The 21,159-nt window shown below is 44.1% G+C and overlaps 1 protein-coding gene across 13 annotated transcripts in view; it reads left to right on the top strand.

Moving 5' to 3' along the window:
• LOC118916210 (zinc finger protein 709-like) overlaps positions 1-21,159 on the top strand; it is a 381,657-nt gene that overhangs the window by 183,942 nt on the left and 176,556 nt on the right. For 5 of the 13 annotated variants that reach the window (XM_057489868.1, XM_057489865.1, XM_057489866.1 and 2 more), the window contains exons 1-3: positions 662-991; positions 11,637-11,701; positions 12,099-12,220. The exons of 1 other annotated variant lie outside the window; for it this stretch is intronic. In XM_057489868.1, the coding sequence (XP_057345851.1) occupies positions 675-991; positions 11,637-11,701; positions 12,099-12,220 (504 nt within the window). In that variant the 5' untranslated portion in view covers positions 662-674. Of the gene's footprint in view, positions 1-661; positions 992-10,877; positions 11,702-11,756; positions 12,221-21,159 lie in introns of those variants that run through there. 7 more of the 13 variants (XM_057489869.1, XM_057489858.1, XM_057489870.1 and 4 more) reach the window with 7 other exon arrangements.

Here is a 21,159-nt window from a genome sequence, read left to right as displayed (position 1 = left end):
GACGGAGCCAGAGGGTATTATGCTCAGGGAAATAAGCCAGGAGGAGAAAGATAAGTACCAAAAAATGATTTCACTCATCTGTGGAGAATAAGATCAAAGCAAAAACTGAGGGAACAAAATAACAACGGACTCACAGAACCCAAGAATGGAATGACAGTTACCAAAGCGAAAGGGACTGGGGAGTGTGGGTGAGGAGGGACAAGAGGAATGAGGGGCATCGGGATCAGCACACATGATGCAGGGTGGGGCGCGGGGAGGGCGGTACAACACAGAGACGACCTGTACTGACTTTACAGCGTCTCACTACGCGCTGATGGACAGTGAATGTAAGGGCTGTGTGGGGAGACTTGATAATGGGGGGAATCTAGTAAGCACACTGTTGCTCATGTGCATGTGTATTAATGCCACCACAGTAAATAAATAAATAAATAAATAAATAAATAAAAATAACACGTGGGTCATCTCATGAAAACTGAGAAAGTACATTGAACAAAATGACATGAAGGCGGTCGCGGCCAATGAACGTGGCGGTCTGCTTCAGGCCCTCCTCCGACTGACGGCACTCGAGGCCAATGAGGGAGCGGCTCCGCGGAGCAGGTAGCCATTGGGCGCTCTCGCAGAAAACGTACCTTCAGCAGCTGCGTAGTAGCTGCAGGGGACGCAGTCGCCGCAACATGCAGATTCGCGAGCGCCGCCAGGAGGAGCTGCTCCCGCGGCTCAGTCCGTGCTCCGGCCCGCATTCCCGTCCGCGCAGCGAGCACGGCGGAGCCCAGATGGTGGACCGGCGCTGTGCTCGACTGCGCCTTCCTCCCGGCGCGCAGGCCCGGCGGTCCCGGCGATCGGCCCGGACATGGAGCCGCCGCCCCGGCCGGCCCTGCGCTCGTCCAGCTCTGCCGCCTCCAGCCTTGCACCGTCGTACCTGCTGCGGAGCGTCCAGAGCGGGCCCCGCTTCAGGGTTGAAGGCGACAGCGACGGCTCTGCGGGCGGGAAGGTACGTGGCCGCGGGGCCTAGAGGGGGCGCGTGGACGCCTGCCTCCGCCTGCGGGCGCGGCGAACCGGTGAGGGGGCGGCCGTGCAAGCGGCTCGGCGGGCCGCGCGGGGCCCGCGGGGCCGGGGGGTGGCCGACGCGGGTGGGGGATTCGCGGGGCCCGGCCTGGGGCCGCTCCGCCGACCTGCCACGGCCGCCCGTGCCGGGGTCGAAGGCGGAGGGGCCGGGCCTGGCCGCGCAGAGGGGGAGGCCTGCGGGCGTCTTGCCGTGTGCGCCGTTTTCCGTCGGCGGCCCCGGGGGCGAGGCCCGGGCGAGCCGAGGGTCGGGTGGGACCCGCGGCGGGGCGGCGGGGGAGAGGCCGCCGGAGGCAGCGCCTCCAGGATTAACAATTTTTTCCTGATGCTCCTGTCGTCCTTGTCTTTTGGGATTACCGGTTCCGTTTCCTTGCTGGTCATTGGTCTGTTCAGATTTTCTGTTTCTTCCTGGGTCATCCTTGGAAGGTTGCATTTTTCTAGAAAGTTGACCATTTCTTCTAGGTTGTCCTGTTTGTTACTGTATAATTTTTCATAATATTCTCTAATCTTCATATTTCAGTGGTGTCAGTGATTTTTCCTTTCTCATTTCTGATTCTGTTCATGTGCGTAGTCTCCTTTTTTCTTGATAAGTCTGGCTAGGAATTTATCTATTTTGTTTATTTTCTCGAAGAACCAGCTCCTGCTTTCATTGATTCTGTTGTTTTATTCGTCTCGATTTTATTTATTTCTGCTCTGATCATTATTATATCCCTCCTGCTCCTGACTTTGGGCCTCATTTCTTCATCTTTTTCTAGTTTAGTGAATTATGAGTTTAGACTGTTCATATGGGATTGTTGTTCTTTCCTGAGGTAGGCCTGTGGTGCAATATACTTCCTTCTTACCACCGCCTTTGCTGAGTCCCACAGATTTTGCGTTGTTGAATTATTGTGGTTATTTGTTTCCCTGTATTGCTTCATCTCTTTTTATTTGGTCTTTGATCTACTGGTTATTTAGGAGCACGTTGTTAAGCCTCCATGTGATTGTAGGCCATTTCGTCGTCTTTGTGTAATTTATTTCTAGTTTCATACCCTTGTGGCCTGAGAAGCTGGTTGGTACAATTTCAATCTTTTCGAATTTTCTGAGGCTCTTTTTGTGGCCTAGTATATGATCTATTCTTGAAAATGTTCCGTGTGCACTTGAGAAGAATGTGTATCCTGCTGCTTTTGAGTGGAGAGTTCTGTAGATGTGTAAGGTCCATCTGTTCTAATGTGTTGTTCAATGCCTCTGTCTCCTTACTTATTTTCTGTCTGGTTGATCTGTTTTTTGGAGTGAGTGGAGTGATGAAGTCTCCTAAAATGAATGCATTTCATTCTATTTCCCTTTCAATTCTGTTAGTATTTGTTTCACATATGTAGGTGCTCCTGTGTTGGGTGCCTAGATATTTATAATGGTTATATCCTCTTGTTGGATTGACCCGTTTATCATTATGTAACGTCCGTCCTTGTCTCTTGTGACTTTCTTTTTTTTAGAGTGTATTTTGTTCAATACAAGTACTGCAACACCTGCTTTTATCTCCCTATTAGTTGCATGAAATAACTTTTTCCATCCCTTCACCCATAGTCTGAGTATGTCTTCGGGTTTGAAGCGAGTCTCTTGTGGACAGTATATACATGAGTCTTGTTTTTTATCCATTCAGTGGCTCTGCGTGTTTTGATTGGTGTATTCAGACCATTTACATTTAGGGTGATTATCGATAGGTATGTACTTACGGCCATTGCAGGCTTTAGGTTCGTGGTTACCAAAAGGTAAAGGGCACCTTCCTTACTACCTAAGAATCTAACTTAACTCACTTAAGTATGCTATCACAAACACAATCTAAAGGTTGTTTTTTTTTTTCCCCTCCTCATTCTTTGTATATTAGGTATGGTATTCTGTACTCTTTGTCTGTCCCTTTTTATTACCTCTGGTGACAGCTATTTAACCTTAGGAACACTTCCATCTATAACAGTCCCTCCAAAATACTCTGTAGAGATGGGTGGTGGGGGCTGAATTTTCTCAGCTTTTGTTTATCTGGAAATTGTTTAATCCCTCCTTCAAATTTAAATGATAATCTTTTTTATTTTTCATTTTTTAGTCACTTGTTATAATTTTTTGTATGATAAACCCCCAATTACATGAGCAACTTTATGTTTACTAGACTCCCCCCATCGTCAGGTCCCCGAACATACCTTTTACAGTCAGTGTCGATCAGCATAGTAAGATGTTATAGAATCACTATTTGCCTTCCCTGTGTTGTACAGCCCTCCTGGTGCCCCCCCTACATTATGTTTGCTAATAGCAATGCCCCTTTTTTTCTGCTTATCCCTCCCTTCCCACACCCATCCTCCCCAGTCCCTTTCCCTTTGGTAACTGTTAGTGCATTCTTCGGTTCCGTGAGTCTGCTGCTGTTTTGTTCCTTCAGTTTTTTTTATTTGTTCTTATACTCCACAGTTGAGTGAAATCATATGATACTTGTCTTTTTCCACCGGGCTCATTTCTCTGAGCATAATACCCTCTAGCTCCATCCATGCTGTTGCAAATGGTAGGATTTGTTTTCTTCTCATGGCTGACTGATATTCCATTGTGTATATGTACCACATCTTCTTTATCCATTCATCTGCTTATGGACACTTAGGTTACTTCCATTTCTTGGCTATTGTAAATAGTGCTGCGATAAACATAGGGGTGGATCTGTCTTTTTCAAACTGGGCTGCTGCATTCTTAGGGTAAATCTCTAGAATTGGGATTCCTGGGTCAAATGGTATTTCTATGTTGAGGTTTTTGAGATACCTCCATACTGCTATTGACAATGGCTGAACTAATTTACATTCCCACCTGCAGTGTAGGAGGGTTCCCCTTACTCCACAATCTCACCATGATGTGTTGTTGTTTGTCTTTTGGATGGTGGTGATCCTTACTGGTGTGAGGTGATACCTCATTGCGGTTTTAATTTGCATTTATTTCTCTGATGACCAGCGATGTGTAGCATCTTTTCATGTGTCTGTTGGCCATCTGAATTTCTTCTTTGGAGAACTGTCTTTTCAGCTCCTCTGACCATTTTTTAATTGAATTATTTGCTCTTTGTTTGTTGAGGTGCGTGAGCTCTTTATATATTTTGGATCTCAACCCTTTATCGGATCTGTCGTTTATGAATATATTATCCCATACTGTAGGATGCCTTTTTGTTATATTGATGGTGTCCTTTGCTGTACAGAAGCCTTTCAGCTTGATATAGCCCCACTTGTTTATTTTTTTCTTTTGTTTCCCTTGCCGAGGGACATACGTTCATGAAGAAGTCGCTCGTGTTTATGTCCATGAGATTTTTACCTATGTTTTTTTTTTCTAAGAGTTTTACGGTTTCATGACTTACATTCAGGTCTTTGATCCATTTCCAATTTACTTTTGTTTTGTGTATGGGGTTTGACAATGATCCAGTTTCATTCTCTTACATGTAGCTGTCCAGTTTTGCCAACACCAGCTGTTGAAGAGGCTGTCGCTTTCCCATTGTATGTCCATAGCTCCTGTATTGTACATTAATTGACCTTGTATGTTTGGGTTAATGTCTGGGGACTGTATTGTGATCCACTGTTTTGTGGGTCGGTTCTTGTGCCCGTACCAAATTATCTTGATTACTGTGGCTTTGTAGTAGAGCTTGAAGTTGGGGAGTGAGATCCCCCCTGCTTTGTTCTACCTTCTCAGGATTGCTTAGGCTATTCGTGGTCTTCTCTGGTTCCATATGAATTTTAAAACTATTTGTTCCAGTTCATTGAAGAATGCTGTTGATATTTTGATAGGGATTGCATTGAATCTGTAGATTGCTTCAGGCAGGATGGTCATTTTGACAATATTAATTCTTCCAAGACAAGAGCATGGGATGAGTTTCCATTTGTCAGTGTCCTCTTTAATTTCTCTTAAGAGTGTCTTGCAGTTTTCAGGGTATAGTAGGTCTTTCACTTCCTTAGTTAGGTTTATTCCTAGGTATTTTATTCTTGTTGATGCAATTGTGAATGGAATTGTTTTCCTGATTTCTGTTTCTGCTAGTTCATCGTTAGTGTCTAGGAAAGCAACAGATTTCTGTGTATTAATTTTGTATCCTGCAACTGTGCTGAATTCAGATATTACTTGTAGGGATTTTGGAGCGGAGTCTTTAGGGTTTTTTTATGTACAATATCATGTCATCTGCAAATAGTGATGGTTTGACTTGTTCTTTACCAATCTGGATGCCTTGTATTTCTTTGTTTAGTCTGATTGCCGTGGCTGGGGCATCCCGTACTATGTTGAATAACAGTGGGGAGAGTGGGCATCCCTGTCTTGTTCCCGATCTCAGAGGAAAAGCTTTCAGCTTGTCACTGTTAAGTATGATGTTGGCTGTGGGCTTGTCATGTATGGCCTTTATTATGTTGAGGAACTTGCCCTGTATACCCATTTTGTTGAGAGTTTTTATCATGAATGGATATTGAATTTGTGAAATGTTTTTTCAGCATCAGCGAACATGATCATGTGGTTTTTGGCCTCTTTTTTGTTTATGTGGTGGATGATGTTGATGTTTTTTCTAATACCGTACCATCCTTGCTTCCCTGGAATAAGTCCTACTCTTTCATGATGGATGATCTTTTTGATGTATTTTTGAATTTGGTGTGCTAATATTTTGTTGAGTATATTTTTCTTTTAGCTCAGAACCACTTTTGTTTTTTGTCTTTTCAGTATACCAAGTGTTTTTCCCACTATACCTGCAGCGCGCACACACACACACACACACACACACACACACATACATATATCTACATATATATGCATACAGGTAGATTTTTACTTTACGGAACGCACAAAAAACAAAAAATTGCCATTTCAAATCTGAACTGTTACCATCTGGAGCATATAAAATGTGTCTTCACCTGCTTTTGTTTTCACAAGGCACCCCTGATCTCAATGAAGTGGCCAATTGGAGTTTGTCTCCTCTTCTGTCTGGTCCATTGATTTCAGCCTGTACATACTGATTCTAGACTTTCTAGGTGGTTCACAAACAGCTCAGGTTAAATTAACTTGAGGACAGTGTTTGAAAATGCAGAATTACTCACACTTTTTTGTGCCTGTTATTAAGCATTGTTTCCAGAAGATCAATCTTTTGATTACAGTGAGCTTCCCTTCTGGTGGCTCTCAGTAACCAGAAGTGTATTGTGTGAGCTGACTGGAAAAATAAAGAGAAGGAAAAAATTCTTTATAGCATGTTGCCTTTGCAAAAGTAACATCTCCAGGGTATTGAATAGAGTCTGGTCTTCACCAGCCAATCTAAGGTTGGTCCTATAATCTCCATGGAAAACTTACCTTCATGAGTTCATGTTTGATAGGAAGAACTTATAATAGATACATGCAAATACTTATTGTGTATTTACTGTGCAATGGGAATTCTGCTAATCATGTTAAATTATATACTATGAGGTTGGCTGTGTTATCCTTCCCTGTTCAGAAGTTAAGAAACTAAGGCTATTCAACAGTTAATCTGTGGCCTTATAACAATAAGTGGAGCACTATGGTAAATTTAGGTCTATCTTACCACAAAGGTAATGGTATTAACTCTGATGCTCTTCCTTCCTTCCTTCCTTCCTTCCTTCCTTGCTTACTTCCTTGTTTCCTTCCTTGCTTCCATTTATTCATTTTTATTTTGTTATCAGTAATCTACAAATACATGAAGAGCATTATGTTGACTAGGCTCTCCCCTTCACCAAGTACCCCGAAAAACCCCATTACAGTCACTGTCCACCATCGTAGTAAGATGTTGTAGAATCACGACTTATCTTCTCTGTGTTGCCCAGCCCTTCCCATGTCCCCCCCCCCCCACATTACACATGCTAATCGTAATGCCCCCTTTCTTTTTCCCCCTTATCCCTACCTTCCCACCCATCCTTCCCAGTACATTTTCCTTTGGTAACTATTAGTCCATTCTTGGGTTGTGTCATTGTGCTGCTGTTTTGTTCCTTCAGTTTTTCTTTGTTCTCATACTCCACATATGAGTGAAATCATTTGGTGCTTGTCTCTCTCCGACTGGCTTATTTCACTGAGCATAATAACCTCTAGCTCCATCCATGTTGTTGCAAATGGTAGGATTTGTTTTCTTCTCATGGCTGACTGATATTCCATTGTGTATATGTACCACATCTTCTTTATCCATTCATCTACTTATGAACACTTAGGTTGCTTCCATTTCTTGGCTATTGTAAATAGTGCTGAGATAAACATAGGGGTGGATCTGTCTTTTTCAAACTGGGCTGCTGCATTCTTAGGGTAAATCTCTAGAATTGGGATTCCTGGGTCAAATGGTATTTCTATTTTGAGGTTTTTGAGATACCTCCATACTGCTATTGACAATGGCTGAACTAATTTACATTCCCACCTGCAGTGTAGGAGGGTTCCCCTTTCTCCACAATCTCACCATGATGTGTTGTTGTTTGTCTTTAGGATGGTGGTGATCCTTGCTGCTGTGAGGTGATACCTCATTGTGGTTTTAATTTGCATTTCTCTGATGACTAGCTATGTGGAGCATCTTTTCATGTGTCTGTCGGCCATCTGAATTTCTTCTTTGGAGAACTGTCTGTTCAGCTCCTCTGACCATTTTTTAATTGAATTATTTGCTCTTTGTTTGTTGAGGTGCGTGAGCTCTTTATATATTTTGGATCTCAACCCTTTATCGGATCTGTCGTTTATGAATATATTCTCCCATTCTGTAGGATGCCTTTTTGTTACATGGATGGTGTCCTTTGCTGTACAGATGCTTTTCAGCTTGATATAGCCCCACTTGTTGATTTTTGCTTTTGTTTCCCTTGCCCGGGGACATATGTTCATAAAGAACTCGCTCATGTTTATGTCCAGGAGATTTTTACCTATGTTTTTTTGCTAAGAGTTTTACGGTCTCATGGCTTACATTCAGGTCTTTGATCCATTTCCAATTTACTTTTGTGTATGGGGTTTGAAAATGATCCAGTTTCATTCTCTTACATGTAGCTGTCCAGTTTTCCCAACACCAGCTGTTGAAGGGGCTGTCATTTCCCCATTGTATGTCCATGGCTCCTGTATTGTATATTAATTGACCTTGTATGTTCGGGTTAATGTCTGGGGACTCTATTGTGTTCCACTGGTCTGTGGGTCGGATCTTGTGCCCGTACCAAATTGTCTTGATTATTGTGGCTTTGTAGTAGATCTTGAAGTTTGGGAGCGAGATCCCCCCTGCTTTGTTATACCTTCTCAGGATTGCTTAGGCTATTCGGGGTCTTTTCTGGTTCCATATGAATTATAAATCTATTTGTTCCAGTTCGTTGTAGAATGCTGTTGGTATTTTGATAGGGATTGCACTGAATCTGTAGATTGCTTCAGGCAGGATGGCCATTTTGACCATATTAATTTCTCCGAGGCAAGAGCATGGGATGAGTTTCCATTTGTCAGTGACCTCTTTAATTTCTCTTAAGAGTGTCTTGTAGTTTTCAGGGTATAGTAGGTCTTTCACTCCCTTGGTTAGGTTTATTCCTAGGAATTTTATTCTTGTTGATGCAATTGTGAATGGAATTGTTTTCCTGATTTCTGTTTCTGCTAGTTCATCGTTAGTGTATAGGAAAGCAACAGATTTTTCTGTATTAATTTTGTATCCTGCAATTATGCTGAATTCAGATATTACTTGTAGGGGTTTTGGAGTGGAGCCTTAGGGTTTTTTTATGTACAATATCATGTCATCTGCAAATAGTGACGGTTTGACTTGTTCTTTACCAATCTGGATGCCTTGTATTTCTTTGTTTTGTCTGATTGCCGTGGCTAGGGCCTCCACTACTATGTTGAATAACAGTGGAGAGAGTGGGCATCCCTGTCTTGTTCCCGATCTCAGAGGAAAAGCTTTCAGCTTCTTGCTGTTAAGTAGGATGTTGGCTGTGGCCTTGTCATATATGGCCTTTATTATGTTGAGGTACTTGCCCTGTATACCCATTTTGTTGAGAGTTTTTATCATGAATGGATATTGAATTTGTGAAATGTTTTTTCATCGTCTGTGGACGTGATCATGTGGTTTTTGTCCTCCTTTTTGTTGATGTGGTGGATGATGTTGATGGATTTTCTAATACCGTACCATCCTTGCTTCCCTGGAATAAGTCCTACTTCTTCATGATAAGCAGCACACACACACGCACACTCACATATATATCTATATATAGATGCATAAAGATAGATTTTTCCTTTACACAACACACAAAAAACAAAAAGTTGCCATTGCAAATCTGAACTGTTACCATCTGGAGCATATAAAATGTGTCTTCACCTGCTTTTGTTTTCACAAGGCTCCCCTGATCTCAATGTTGTGGCCAATTGGAGTTTGTCTCCTCTTCTCTCTGTTCCATTGACTTCAGTCTCTACATACTGATTCTAGACTTTCTAGGTGGTTCACAAACAGCTCAGGTTAAATTACCTTGAGGACAGTGTTTGAAAATGCAGAATTACTCACACTTTTTTGTGCCTGTTATTAAGCATTGTTTCCAGAGGGTCGATCTTTTAATTACAGTGAGCTTCCCTACTGGTGGATCTCAGTAACAAGAAGTGTATTGTGTGAGCTGACTGGAAAAATAAAGAGAAGGAAAAAAATTCTTTATACCACGTTGCCTTTGCAAAAGTAACATCTCCAGGGTATTGAATAGAGTCAGGTCTTCACCAGCCTGCCTAAGGTTGGTCCTATAATCTCCATCAAAAATTTACCTTCATGAGTTGATGTTTGATAGGAAGATATTATAATAGATACATGCTAATAATACTTATTGTGTATTTGCTGTGCAATGGGAATTCTGTTAATCATCTTAAATTGTATACTATGAGGTTGACTCTGTTATCCTTCCCTATTTTAGAAGTGAAGAAACTAAGGCTATTGAGCAGTTAATCTGTGGCCTTGTAACAATAAGTGGAGCACTATGTTAAATTTAGCTGTATATTACCACAAAGGTAATGGTATTAACTCTGATGCTCTTCCTTTCTACCTTCCTTCATTTATTTATTCATTTTTATTTTGTTATCATTAATCTACGATTACATGAAGAACATTATGTTTACTACCGTCCCCCCTTCACCAAGTCCCCCCCGCAAACCACATTGCAGTCACTGTCCGTCAGTGTAGCAAGATGTTGTAGAATCACTAGTTGTCTTCTCTGTGTTGCCCAGCCCTTCCCATGTCGTCCCCACATTATATGTGCTAATCATAATGCCCCGTTTCTTTTTCCCCCTTATCCCTTCCTTCCTTCCCACCCACCCTCCCCAGTCCCTTTCCCTTTGGTAACTGTTAGTCCATTCTTGGGTTGTGTGATTGTGCTGCTGTTTTGTTCCTTCAGTTTTTCTTTGTTCTCGTACTCCACATATGAGTGAAATCATTTGGTGCTTGTCTCTATCCGACTGGCTTATTTCACTGAGCATAATACCCTCTGGCTCCATGCATGTTGTTGCAAATGGCAGGATTTCTTTTCTTCTCATGGCTGGATAATATTCCATTGTGTATATGTACCACATGTTCTTTAGCCATTCATCTACTGATGGACACTTAGGGTGCTTCCATTTCTTGGCTGTTGTAAATAGTGCTGCGATAAACATAGGGGTGCATCTGTCTTTTTCAAACTGGGCAGCTGCATTCTTAGGGTAAATTCCTAGAAGTGGATTGTTGAGTATTTTTGCATGTATTTTCCTCAGCGATATTGGTCTGTAATTTACTTTTTTTGTGGTGTCTTTGCCTGGTTTTGGTATTAAGGTGATGCTGGCCTCGTAGAATGAGTTTGGAAGTATTCCTTCTTCTTCTACTTTTTGGAAAAGTTTAAGGAGGATGACTATTAGATCTTCGGTACATGTTTGATTAAAGTCAGCGGTGCAGCCATCTGGTTCAGGTGTTTTGTTCTTAGGTAGTTTTTTGATTACCAGTTCAATTTTGTTCCTAGTAAGTGGTCTGTTCAGATTTTCTGTTCTTTCTCGGTTAGCCTTGGAGGGTTGCATTTTTCTAGAAAGTTGTCCATTTCTTGTAGGTTATCCAGTGTGTTAGCATATAATTTTTCATGGTGTTCTCTCCCAATTCTTTGTGTTTCTGTAGTGATTTTTCCTTTCTCATTTCTGATTCTGTTTGTGTGTGCAGGCTCTCTTTTTTTCTTGATTAGTCTGGCTAGGGGTTTATCCATTTTGTTTATTTTCTCGAAGAATCAGCTCCTGCTTTCATCGATTCTTTGTATTGTTTCATTCTTCTCGGTTTTATTTATTTCTGCTCCAATCTTTATTGTGTCCCTCCTCCTGCTGACTATGGGCCCCATTTGTTCTTCTTTTTCTTGTTGTGATAGTTTTCAGTTTAGACTGTTGATATGGGATTGTTCTTCTCTCCTGAGGGAGGCCTGTATTGCAATATACTTCCCTCTTAGCACCGCCGTGTCTGTGTCCCACAGATTTTGCGTTGTTCAATTTTTATTGTTGTCATTTGTCTCCATATATTGCTTGATCTCTGTTTTTATTCGGTCATTGATCCATTGGTTGTTTAGGAGCATGTTGTTGATCTGCCATGCTGTGGTAGGCTTTTTCATTTTATTTGCGTAATTTATTTCTAGTTTCATACCCTTGTGGTGTGAGAAGCTGCATCGTTTTTGGGGGCTCGTCCGGGATAACTTCGCAGGTGAGTATAGGCATCCGAGCCTGCCTTTTCCTTCACTGTCCTTATAGAAGGAAGCCGTCTATGGCACACAACATCGGGCGCTCGTCAGCCACTTAAATGGGACTAGCCCGGCTGCCGATCTCAAAGTCTCGAGCGCCAGGTTCCCCTGCGTCTCCCTCAGTGGATCCCCCGTCTCCCTTGGGAGCTGGGAAAGTCACCTGAGTGGAGGCCAGGATTCCCCTTCAGAGGCATCTCCTTGGATGCCAGGGACTGAGGAAGGCCGTGGGCACCTGCGAGAGTCTAGGCTGAGGCTGCGCTTCAGCGGCTTCTCAAAGGCCCGTGTGTCTAGAATCAGACCCCGACAGCCCGACTGGGTATCCATGAGGTGTGTCTCTCTTTCTGTCTGCCTGACTTCCAGCCTGCTTCTCCGGGCCGCCCCAGCCTCTGGGTGAGGCAAGGGTGCTCTCTACTTCCTTTACTCGCTCGATGTGTGCCTCTAACTTCGTCAGTGCCACGGACCCCGTTGCTCAGCACCGCAAGGTAGGAGATCCACACTTCACTCTTATTCCTGACGAAATGCTGTACTTTTTATCTCATAAAAATGTGTCCGGTTTGTTGAAGAATGCTGTTGGTATTTTCATGGGGATTGCATTGAATCTGTAGATTGCTTTAGGCAGGATGGCCATTTTGATAATATTAATTCCTCCTAGTCAGGAGCATGGGATGAGTTTCCGTTTGTTAGTGTCCTCTTTACCTTCTGTTAAGAGTGTCTTGTAGTTTTCAGGGTATGGTAGGTCTTTCAGTTCCTTGGTTAGGTTTATTCCTAGGTATTTTATTCTTGTTGATGCAATTGTGAAAGGAATTGTTTTCCTGATTTCTGTTTCTGCTAGTTCATCGTTAGTGTATAGGAAAGCAACAGGTGTCTGTGTATTAATTGTGTATCCTGCAACTCTGCTGAATTCAGATATCAGTTCTAGTAGTTTTGGAGTGGAGTCTTTAGGGTTTTTTTATGCACAATATCATGTCATCTGCAAACAGTGACGGTTTGACTTGTTCTTTACCAATCTGGATGCCTTGTATTTCTTTGTTTTGTGTGACTGCTGTGGCTAGGACCTCCAGTACTATGTTGAATAACAGTGGGGAGAGTGGGCATCCCTCTCTCGTTCCCGATGTCAGAGGAAAACCTTTCAGCTTCTTGCTGTTAAGTATGATGTTGGCTGTGGGCTTGTCATATACGGCCTTTAATATGTTGAGGTACTTTCCCTGTATACCCATTTTGTTGAGAGTTTTTGTCATGAATGGATGTTGAATTTTGTCAAATGTTTTTTCAGCATCTGTGGGCGTGATCATGTGGTTATTGTCCTCCTTTTTGCTGAGTTGGTGAATGATGTTCATGGATTTTCTAATACTGTACCATCCTTGCATCCCTGGAATAAATCCTACTTGATCAAGGTGGATGATCTTTTTGATGTATTTTTTAATTTGGTGTGCTAATATTTTGTTGAGTATTTTTGCATGTATGTTTGTCAGCGATGTTGGTCTGTAATTTTCTTTTTTTGTGGTGTCTTTTCCTGGTTTTGGTATTAAGGTGACGCTGGCCTCGTAGAATGAGTTTGGAAGTATTCCTTCCTTGCCTCCTTTTTGGAAAAGTTTAAGGAGGATGAGTATTAGATCTTCACTAAATGTTTGATTAAAGTCAGTGGTAAATCCATCTGGTTCAGGCGTTTTCTCCTGTGCAGTCGTCAGGCTGAAAGCTCAGTCCAACATGTAAATGGTACTATTCTGTTGACCTCCCTTCCTTAGAGGCAGCCATCCCGGGGCTATGTCATTTCCCTACCTGTAGCCCCAGGGAAGCGAAACAGGCTTGTGACTCTGACCAAGGCTCTGGCAGCGAGAGGTCACACACTCCCCACACCCATCGGACAGGCAGGTCCGATATTCTCAAGGAATGATCCCGTGTGTACTGTGCTAAAGCTTGTGCAGAGAAAAGTAGGATCTAGATGAAACTCCCAAAAGGCATAAAGTAGGAGCACACTGGCAAGGTCCCTCTAAATCCACAGCTCTGAGGCGACTCTTGCTTAGTGGGAAGGCAAGAGGGAAATCAAGGCAAGGTGCAGGCCATGGTGGCAAGGAGTGGTGAAATCCAGTATGCCTGGCAGAGGAGGTGATTGACCGCTGTCACCCAGGAATAGAAGTGCCCATCTTCTGAGGCCCTCTCACTGACCACTGATGGAGACCTACCTGCACCCTTTACTGCACCCCCTTCTCAGCACGAAGCAGCCAGAGCGGTCATCGCCCCCCCCCCTCCCTCGCAGCAGCTAGGGTCTCTATCTGTAGAGGTGGGGAATGAGACAGGGACCATGGGTGTAGTTAGAGTAGGGTGAGGGCCTCTGGAAAAAGCCCCGTACCAGAGCTCCGTATTAAACAATTAAGCAACGTCAGAGTCACATTAATTCTCTAATATATCAAACTAGGAATATAAGCATTCTTCAGTGAAGATTAGTTAAAACTAAAAAGCAAGGAGTAACTTGGCCTGGAATGTTTGAATATCCCCCAGATAAGAAAATACCTCAACATAACCCCTGTCTTCATTGTGTCAATTAAATGAGGCTGTTGTAAAATTTACTTTAGCCTGCTGAAAGGCCCGGCTTATCTTTAACTTTGCCCAGATGCTGCTTTTCCTCCTCCATCCCATAATCAAGTAATGTATAACCTGTGCAATGAATATGGCAAGTAATCCCAGTCACAGAGAACATAGTAAAAGGCAGGAAGGATCCCATCTTAAAGATAAGATTGCATTTTAACCCCCAGGAAGTTAAGAAGTACGATTCTTAACTTACCCTTTAGCCAACAGACAGTAACTCAGCCCACGTTGGGTTCTGGGCAGGCGGCCTTGTTTGTTATGCTCCCAGACCAAGATGCCAGTGTATCGGGGAGAAATCAGAGCAGTAAGTTTCTTTTGTAAAGTTAATTTCAAATATTCAGGGACCACTTAAGAAGTCCACACCCCTAAGCGTGTATCCGGTTCCCAAAAAACCCTCAACTGCGTATAAAACCCCTAGACGACGCATAACTCTGGGCTCCCTTGTCCCCTCCCGGCGTGAGCCAGCAGCTCTGTCCTCTCACTGTATCTCTCAGTGAAAGCCTCTGCCTGGCTCTCCTACCTTGGGTGTTTGCTAAGTTCATTGTTCGACTCTGCCAACAAGAACCCCGCCATCAGTTCCATGGTAGGGTAGGGATGGTGACTGCTCTCTTGTTGCACAGTCCTTTTTGATTTAAAGAATGTCAGCCTGACTTCTGGTTAGTTACTGAAGTCACCTTGAAACCTTTTTCATAGTTGAGTAAAAATTTCAGTGTCTGTGTTTGTGGGCGGTAGCATGAGAAAAGGGAATGAATTAAGATGGGTGAGGGGGTTATGCAGCCAAGGGTAGTATCTTACGTGCTAAAGGCTGAAGCTGAAAGGCATGTGGGACTGATGTGGCCCTGTCTTAGGAGATGTTTTGTTTGGAAATGACAACATAGATGCCTTAATTGGAACTCATAACATTATTTTACCTATGGTTTTGTGGCCAATGCTCTGTCAGCTGTAGCAGGACAGGTGGATGCTGTTTTTTGGATGATACTTTTTTTTTTGCAGCTGACATTTAAAGAACTAAACAATTGAACACTGGAAAGGAGACATTTAGAATGTTTGTATTGACAAAGATTAAAGTTCAATTACTGAAAGGCTATCTCGTTGGCAGTAGACACAAATATCGCTAGATATCATGCCCCGTACCGGGCATCTTTCAGTGGACGTATAAAGTAGGGATGAGGGGAAAAACAGAGAGTGGTAACTTAGAATCCCTAATAGGCCAGAAGCCGTCTTCCTGTCTTTGTGCTCTAACGTCTTCATCCAAGTTCTTCAAGTGCAATTCAGCATTGCTTTCTGACAGAACAAATGTCAGTATTTGCTTGGAATTTCTTTGGGGAGCCTGAATTATTTGCATTTTTCTGGGAACGGTCTGCCCTTGAAAACTACCGAGTGCCCTGGCATGATGGGAATTTACTCGGCCAGTTTTTTTGTCTATGTATGTCATAATTTGGGGGCTTTGTGGAATCCTCTTGGAAAGGCAGTATGAACCTCGGGTGATTGGGGAGAGGCCAGGAGTTTGTAGTTGTCCTGAGGAGCACGGAGTGAACACAGAAGAGATTTCAGCTCTCTGCAGTTGAAGACTACCTTGGCCTTTATGGTAACGGCTTGCAGAGACTTGCCCAACCCCCCCCACCCCGGGACCTCCCTTGGGACAGATAACCACCTTTTTCTTGGTTCCTACAAAAATTCCGAAGTTGCTGTGGTTGTTCCTGGGCTGGGAAACAGAAGACCAGACGAACTTTAAAAAGTGTCTGTTTTGGTGACTTAAGGGGCTAAGGCTTGTACCCCAGAGGGTGTGCCTATTGCAGATGTACTGAATGTGGGAGAATTCTCCCCGTTTGCTGATTCCTGATGTGGACCAACAGAGCTCAAGTCAGTGAGGGGCACAGAAAGTCTTGCAGAAAATGACGGCTTGCTATTTGTGATCGTCTAAGGAACATGTGAAACATGAAAATGACTCTTTGTACGTCCGTGATTTCGTATGATTCAATCTTCCTCCCACTGGCATCCCAGGTTACTTCACTCCGTCTACCTTTTCGTTGACCTGTGGGCTGAGCGCTGCCCATACTGGGTCTGGGGTGGAGTCATTCGGGCCACTTGGAGGACATTTGGGCCGCCGCCTTGTTTCTTTTTTTTTTTTGAAACAATTTATCTTCATATAGCTTTGTTGAGATAAGCTTAAAAAAAGCAAACTAGTTTTGATATTAGTTCAAATAAAATTAGAAAGCTATATATGTAACCACTTTCCTGTTTATTATTTAGTGAGGTAACCTTAATGCATTACTTAAATAAGGACATAAATCCACCGGGTGCCCTTCTTTCAGGCTACGGTATTCTTTACCGAAAAAAATAAAATGAGACGGGGCCTGCCTGGTGCAGCCCCACTTCTGGTGTTTGATGGCTGCTGGAGCGGCACTCCTTGTGGTCAGAGTCACGGACGCTGGCAAGGGGGTGTCTGAATCATCCCTTCTCCGTTTTCCATTGGCCGCTGCTTTGGCGGAAATCCTTCCTCAGCTCGGACTCTGTTACGTGGCACTATCCTGATGACCCCGTTCTGGCTTCCACTCCCATTGGTTTAAGGTAATTTGAGCTCCTCCATGGTGAGGGTACCTCAGGACTAGTTGGTCTTTTTCTCTGGCCCTTTCCTAGGTAACTGACTCTATTGGCCTATGTCTCCGTTTATCTCAAGGCCATAAAGGTCCCACTTTCACCTCAAGGTCACCGTGTTTAGACCCTGTCCTGCTCTCCAGGAAGCTCCCCATTTTGCCTCCCTGACTTGGGTAATGGTTAGCTCGCTCCGCTCCCTAGCCGACATACCTGGTTTAGCCTCCCCAAGTCTGCTAACTCTTCTTCGCGGAGTCCCTTGAGAGCATGAGATGCTCACTCCCCAGCCTCTTCCCAGTCCCACGTGTCCCCAGGACTTGGAGCACCTGCACCTCTCCTGGAAATCGCACAAACTTGGCCTACTCTTGAAAGGCCCAGGTCACCAACTTCCGGTCTCAGCTTGCGCCCAAATGCATGTTTGCCTTCCCTGAAGGAAGGTCTGGTCATCTCTTAATTCAAGAGCTGTGAATCATTCTAACATCTCAGATTGCAAATACTTGGTTGGGCCATTTTTTTTCTCGGAATACAGACAGGTCTTTTCTGTTTCAGCTTCCTGTGTGTTGCAGATGATAGCTGTCTGTATGATGTGAGAACAATTTTATTAGTAAAAATAAACAGTGATTATTTTATTTTCCATAAGTGGTCAAGTATTTTTTTTGTCATGTGTTGAATGGTCGTTGTGTACAAGATGATGTAATAGATGGAATTGAATGAGAGAAAAATGATTCAAACATGAATCCTGCGGGGAGATGAGTTGTGCACACATAAACAACCGATGGGTCGTAGGAAGGGTTAAATGCCTTGGAGAAAAATGGGGTCCTGTGGTGGCTGGTAAGGTGGGCCTTGCAAATGGGCGGTTGTTCTCCCAAGGTTTCATCATAACATTTTCAAATGCTCAGCGAAATTGGCAGGATTCTACATGGAACACTCCAACGCCTAGCACCTAGTTTCTGCTACTTCATATTGTTATACCTGATTGATCATCTGTCCATCGGCACATCCATCTTTCTATCTGTCAGTCTGTGTTATTTTTAAAATTTGGAATGATGGGCTGGCATTCATAAAGGTGTGAAAATAGGGCAAGCATCAGTTTCTCAGAATGATGTGTAAGTCAAAGTACAGGTAGGGAAGTATGTATGAAATGCTGAATGATAGATGTAGGAAATACACATAGAGTCGAAGTATAGGTGGGGAAGTTATTGTCACAGTGAACTTGGACTTTACACATATTAGGGAAATAATACTGTATTAGAGACCAAATTTTTCAGTGAAATTGTGTCTTTGTGTTTGTGATCAAAGAAATGGATTACATTTTTAAATGTACCTCCTCAGTAACACATTCATGTGTGAATAGACCAGATGGAATGCAATAAAAATTTAACAGCTGATGTACTTACTGCATTTGATTTAAAACTAACATACAGAATTTGGTAATACATGGAACAGGCTACATAATTGGCATGAATATGAATATGAATTGATATGAATAGTAGGCATTTACAAAATATTTAGCTTTTTGCTTGGCCTGTTTAAAAATTAACTTTCATGACCAGCGTCCTAGGAACAGAGTGATTTAAACAAAGATTGTTATTGATCATAATTCTCGTGTTTTTGGAAAATGAGGAATCCTGAAGTTGAAGTTAGCAACCTTAAAATATATTCAGGGCAGTTTTGAGGGAAAAGTTATGTTGGCTCTAAAAGACGGTTTAAAATTTCCGTGTCGGGTCTAACGTTGCATAGCTAAATACTCGATACGCTTGATAGCTTTCTACATTGTAATACCTCTTTACGGACTAAGCCAGGTATGGGAATGAAGATTATAAGGAGATGTTTCAGCAGACGCAGAGGACGTGGGATTTATATAGACTAAACCCGAAGTTGATACCAAGCAGACAGACATCACTGAATGTTTTCAAAATACTGGGAGTGTTTCTGACGAGCTCGTGGTGCACTGAAGGGCTAAGGCAGGTAGAGCTATTGTGGGGTATCAAAAGGCACAGTCATTGATGTATTCACACTTAGTCCTTTCAGAAATAACAAGTGTTGAAGAAATGTAAAAAGCTGTTTGACTAGTATGTTTATAGCTATAAAATTTTACTTGAAAAGCACCCTGCTGGGAGATGGGGGAAATGGGTAAGTTACTACCTTCCATGGGGACAAAATAGATAGAAAGTAAAATGGATAAAATGTTACATCGATACGGATGACGCCGCCTTAACGCTGAATGCTTTTTTCCGCTTAAATCACGGGAGGGTGCCTGTTGGCAGTCCGTCAGCTTCAGAATTCCTTACCATTAGATTGTATGCTCTCTAAGTTGTAGTTTTAAGGAAAAAATCTGAGACGTATGGTTATTGTGCCGTGTGATTCCCCTGAATAGTGGACATGTTCTTGGGTTCTGTCAGATGCTGACTGTATTCATCCAAAAATCCTACTTACTTCTTTTGTGATGAAATTATGGAGATACTTTACACAAAGACAAGCCCCTGCTGGCTTTGGTTCTCAGGCTAGCCATGACTTCTGCCTGTGTGTATGTAAAAGCAAGAAGAGATAAAGGAAAACACTCAGCCACGGAAACCAGGAGCTGAGATCGATTCTTGTGCAATTGGCCACTCTGAGCCCCCAGTTAGGCCGCGTTCACACTGCCCGCCCCCATTTGTGTTTCAAATAAGTATTCCCAGAGGTCTGGGAGGAGGAGTAATGAAATCTGAGAGAGAAAATGAAGTGTGACAGCATTTCAGAATCTAAGGAAATGCACCAGCAGGTTCCTGCCCTGAGTCCTCTGTGACCCTTAACTGTGCGAATGCACCCTGGGATTGGAAATGGGGACACCACCACCCCCCGCCCACCCCCCTGGGTCACAGGCCCTGACTAAGCTTGTTTCTGGGTGGCTTGCTGGGACTTTCAGGGACTCACTTTAAAAAATGACATTGAATTTCATGAAGCAAACTCTCACGTCTGTGACCTGCCTTTTGCCCAGAAGCTCCCCTCTCCCGGTGAGCTGTCCCTGTTCCCGCGGGCTGCTATTCTGTTACTCTGTCCTGAAGCGAGTTAGCAGCCAGCTGAGCTGCACCAGTTCCATCGCTCCCGGGCCGCTGACAAGAGCGTAGTGACGTGTTAGAGCATGTTTATTGTGCAGACGAACTGGAATGGCACTAGGACCGTGTGCCTGTGTCGGCTTAAACACTGGGATTTTATGCCCCTTCCACCTTCCATCAGCTGGTAGCTGTTGGATTTTACAGTTACTCATTCGGGCTACAAATACAGTAATAGTATTTTTGTTTGGCCAAATGTGGGGTGTGACCTTTGACATGGTGCTTGGCTGTGCCTGGGGATTTGAATCTTCCAATTTAGGTGGAATTCCCTGCTTTGCTTCCTCTGATAGGGGAATACGCACTTTGGCTCTTTCCACCAGAGGTGGAGGAAGACAGGAAGAGTACAACTGGAACACACAGAGGGTATTCATTATTTTTACTGTGTGTGATTCAGTTGGCGGGCTTTTCACGGGAGTGTGAGCCTCCTGTGGTCGTTAGTGCCAGCAGAGGCTCCGGATGAGCAGCGGGAGGAAGAGGAGCAGCAAGCAGACTGGGGTCCTGGGGCGCCAGGTGCCGCCTGCCCAAAGGGGGAGAAGCTCTCCTCCACATGCAGCCAGGACACCAGCAGGGCCGCGGGCCCGATGACAGCAGCTACAGGGCCACGCGGGTGAGCAGAAGAGGCAGGTCATCCCGGGTTCCCCCCATTATCCTGCTTCCACCCCGTCCCCACTGCCCTCTGGGCTCCGGGCCCTGTGCCCTGTGCAGAGGGTCCTGTCAATCACCAGCACCCGGGGGTTCCTGTCTCGGGAAGGCTCCTGGGCATCACCTACTCACAGAGGAGGAGGCTGGGTCCCAGAGGGGGAGGGGAAACACCCTTCAGTCTCACGACTGGTCGGCAGTGGAGCTGGGACTCCAGCCCCACCGGTCTTTAGGACGTCCCCACACCCGTGGCCCGAAGCTTCCCTGAGGCTGAGGAGCAGCCCACCCGTTGCCGGTGGAGAGTTTGGGGGCAGACCCCTTTTCCTGGGCATCCAGGAGATCCGCTAGCCCGCAGGAGGCTTTCCACCACAGCCCTGGGCCCTGGGGAATCCGTGGCCGGGGAAGGGCGTTGCGTGTTTCCACCCAGGGCCTCCATTCCCAGTTCTCCCAGGGGCGAATCTGCTTTGGGCCAGGTTGCTGTCCTTGGGGCAGAGACCTCCTGCTGCAGA

This window comes from Manis pentadactyla, chromosome 12, assembly GCF_030020395.1.
Source record: "Manis pentadactyla isolate mManPen7 chromosome 12, mManPen7.hap1, whole genome shotgun sequence".
NCBI lineage: Eukaryota > Metazoa > Chordata > Mammalia > Pholidota > Manidae > Manis > Manis pentadactyla.
Note: the sequence above shows the minus strand (reverse complement) of the source record. Positions and strands in the feature narration are given on the sequence as shown.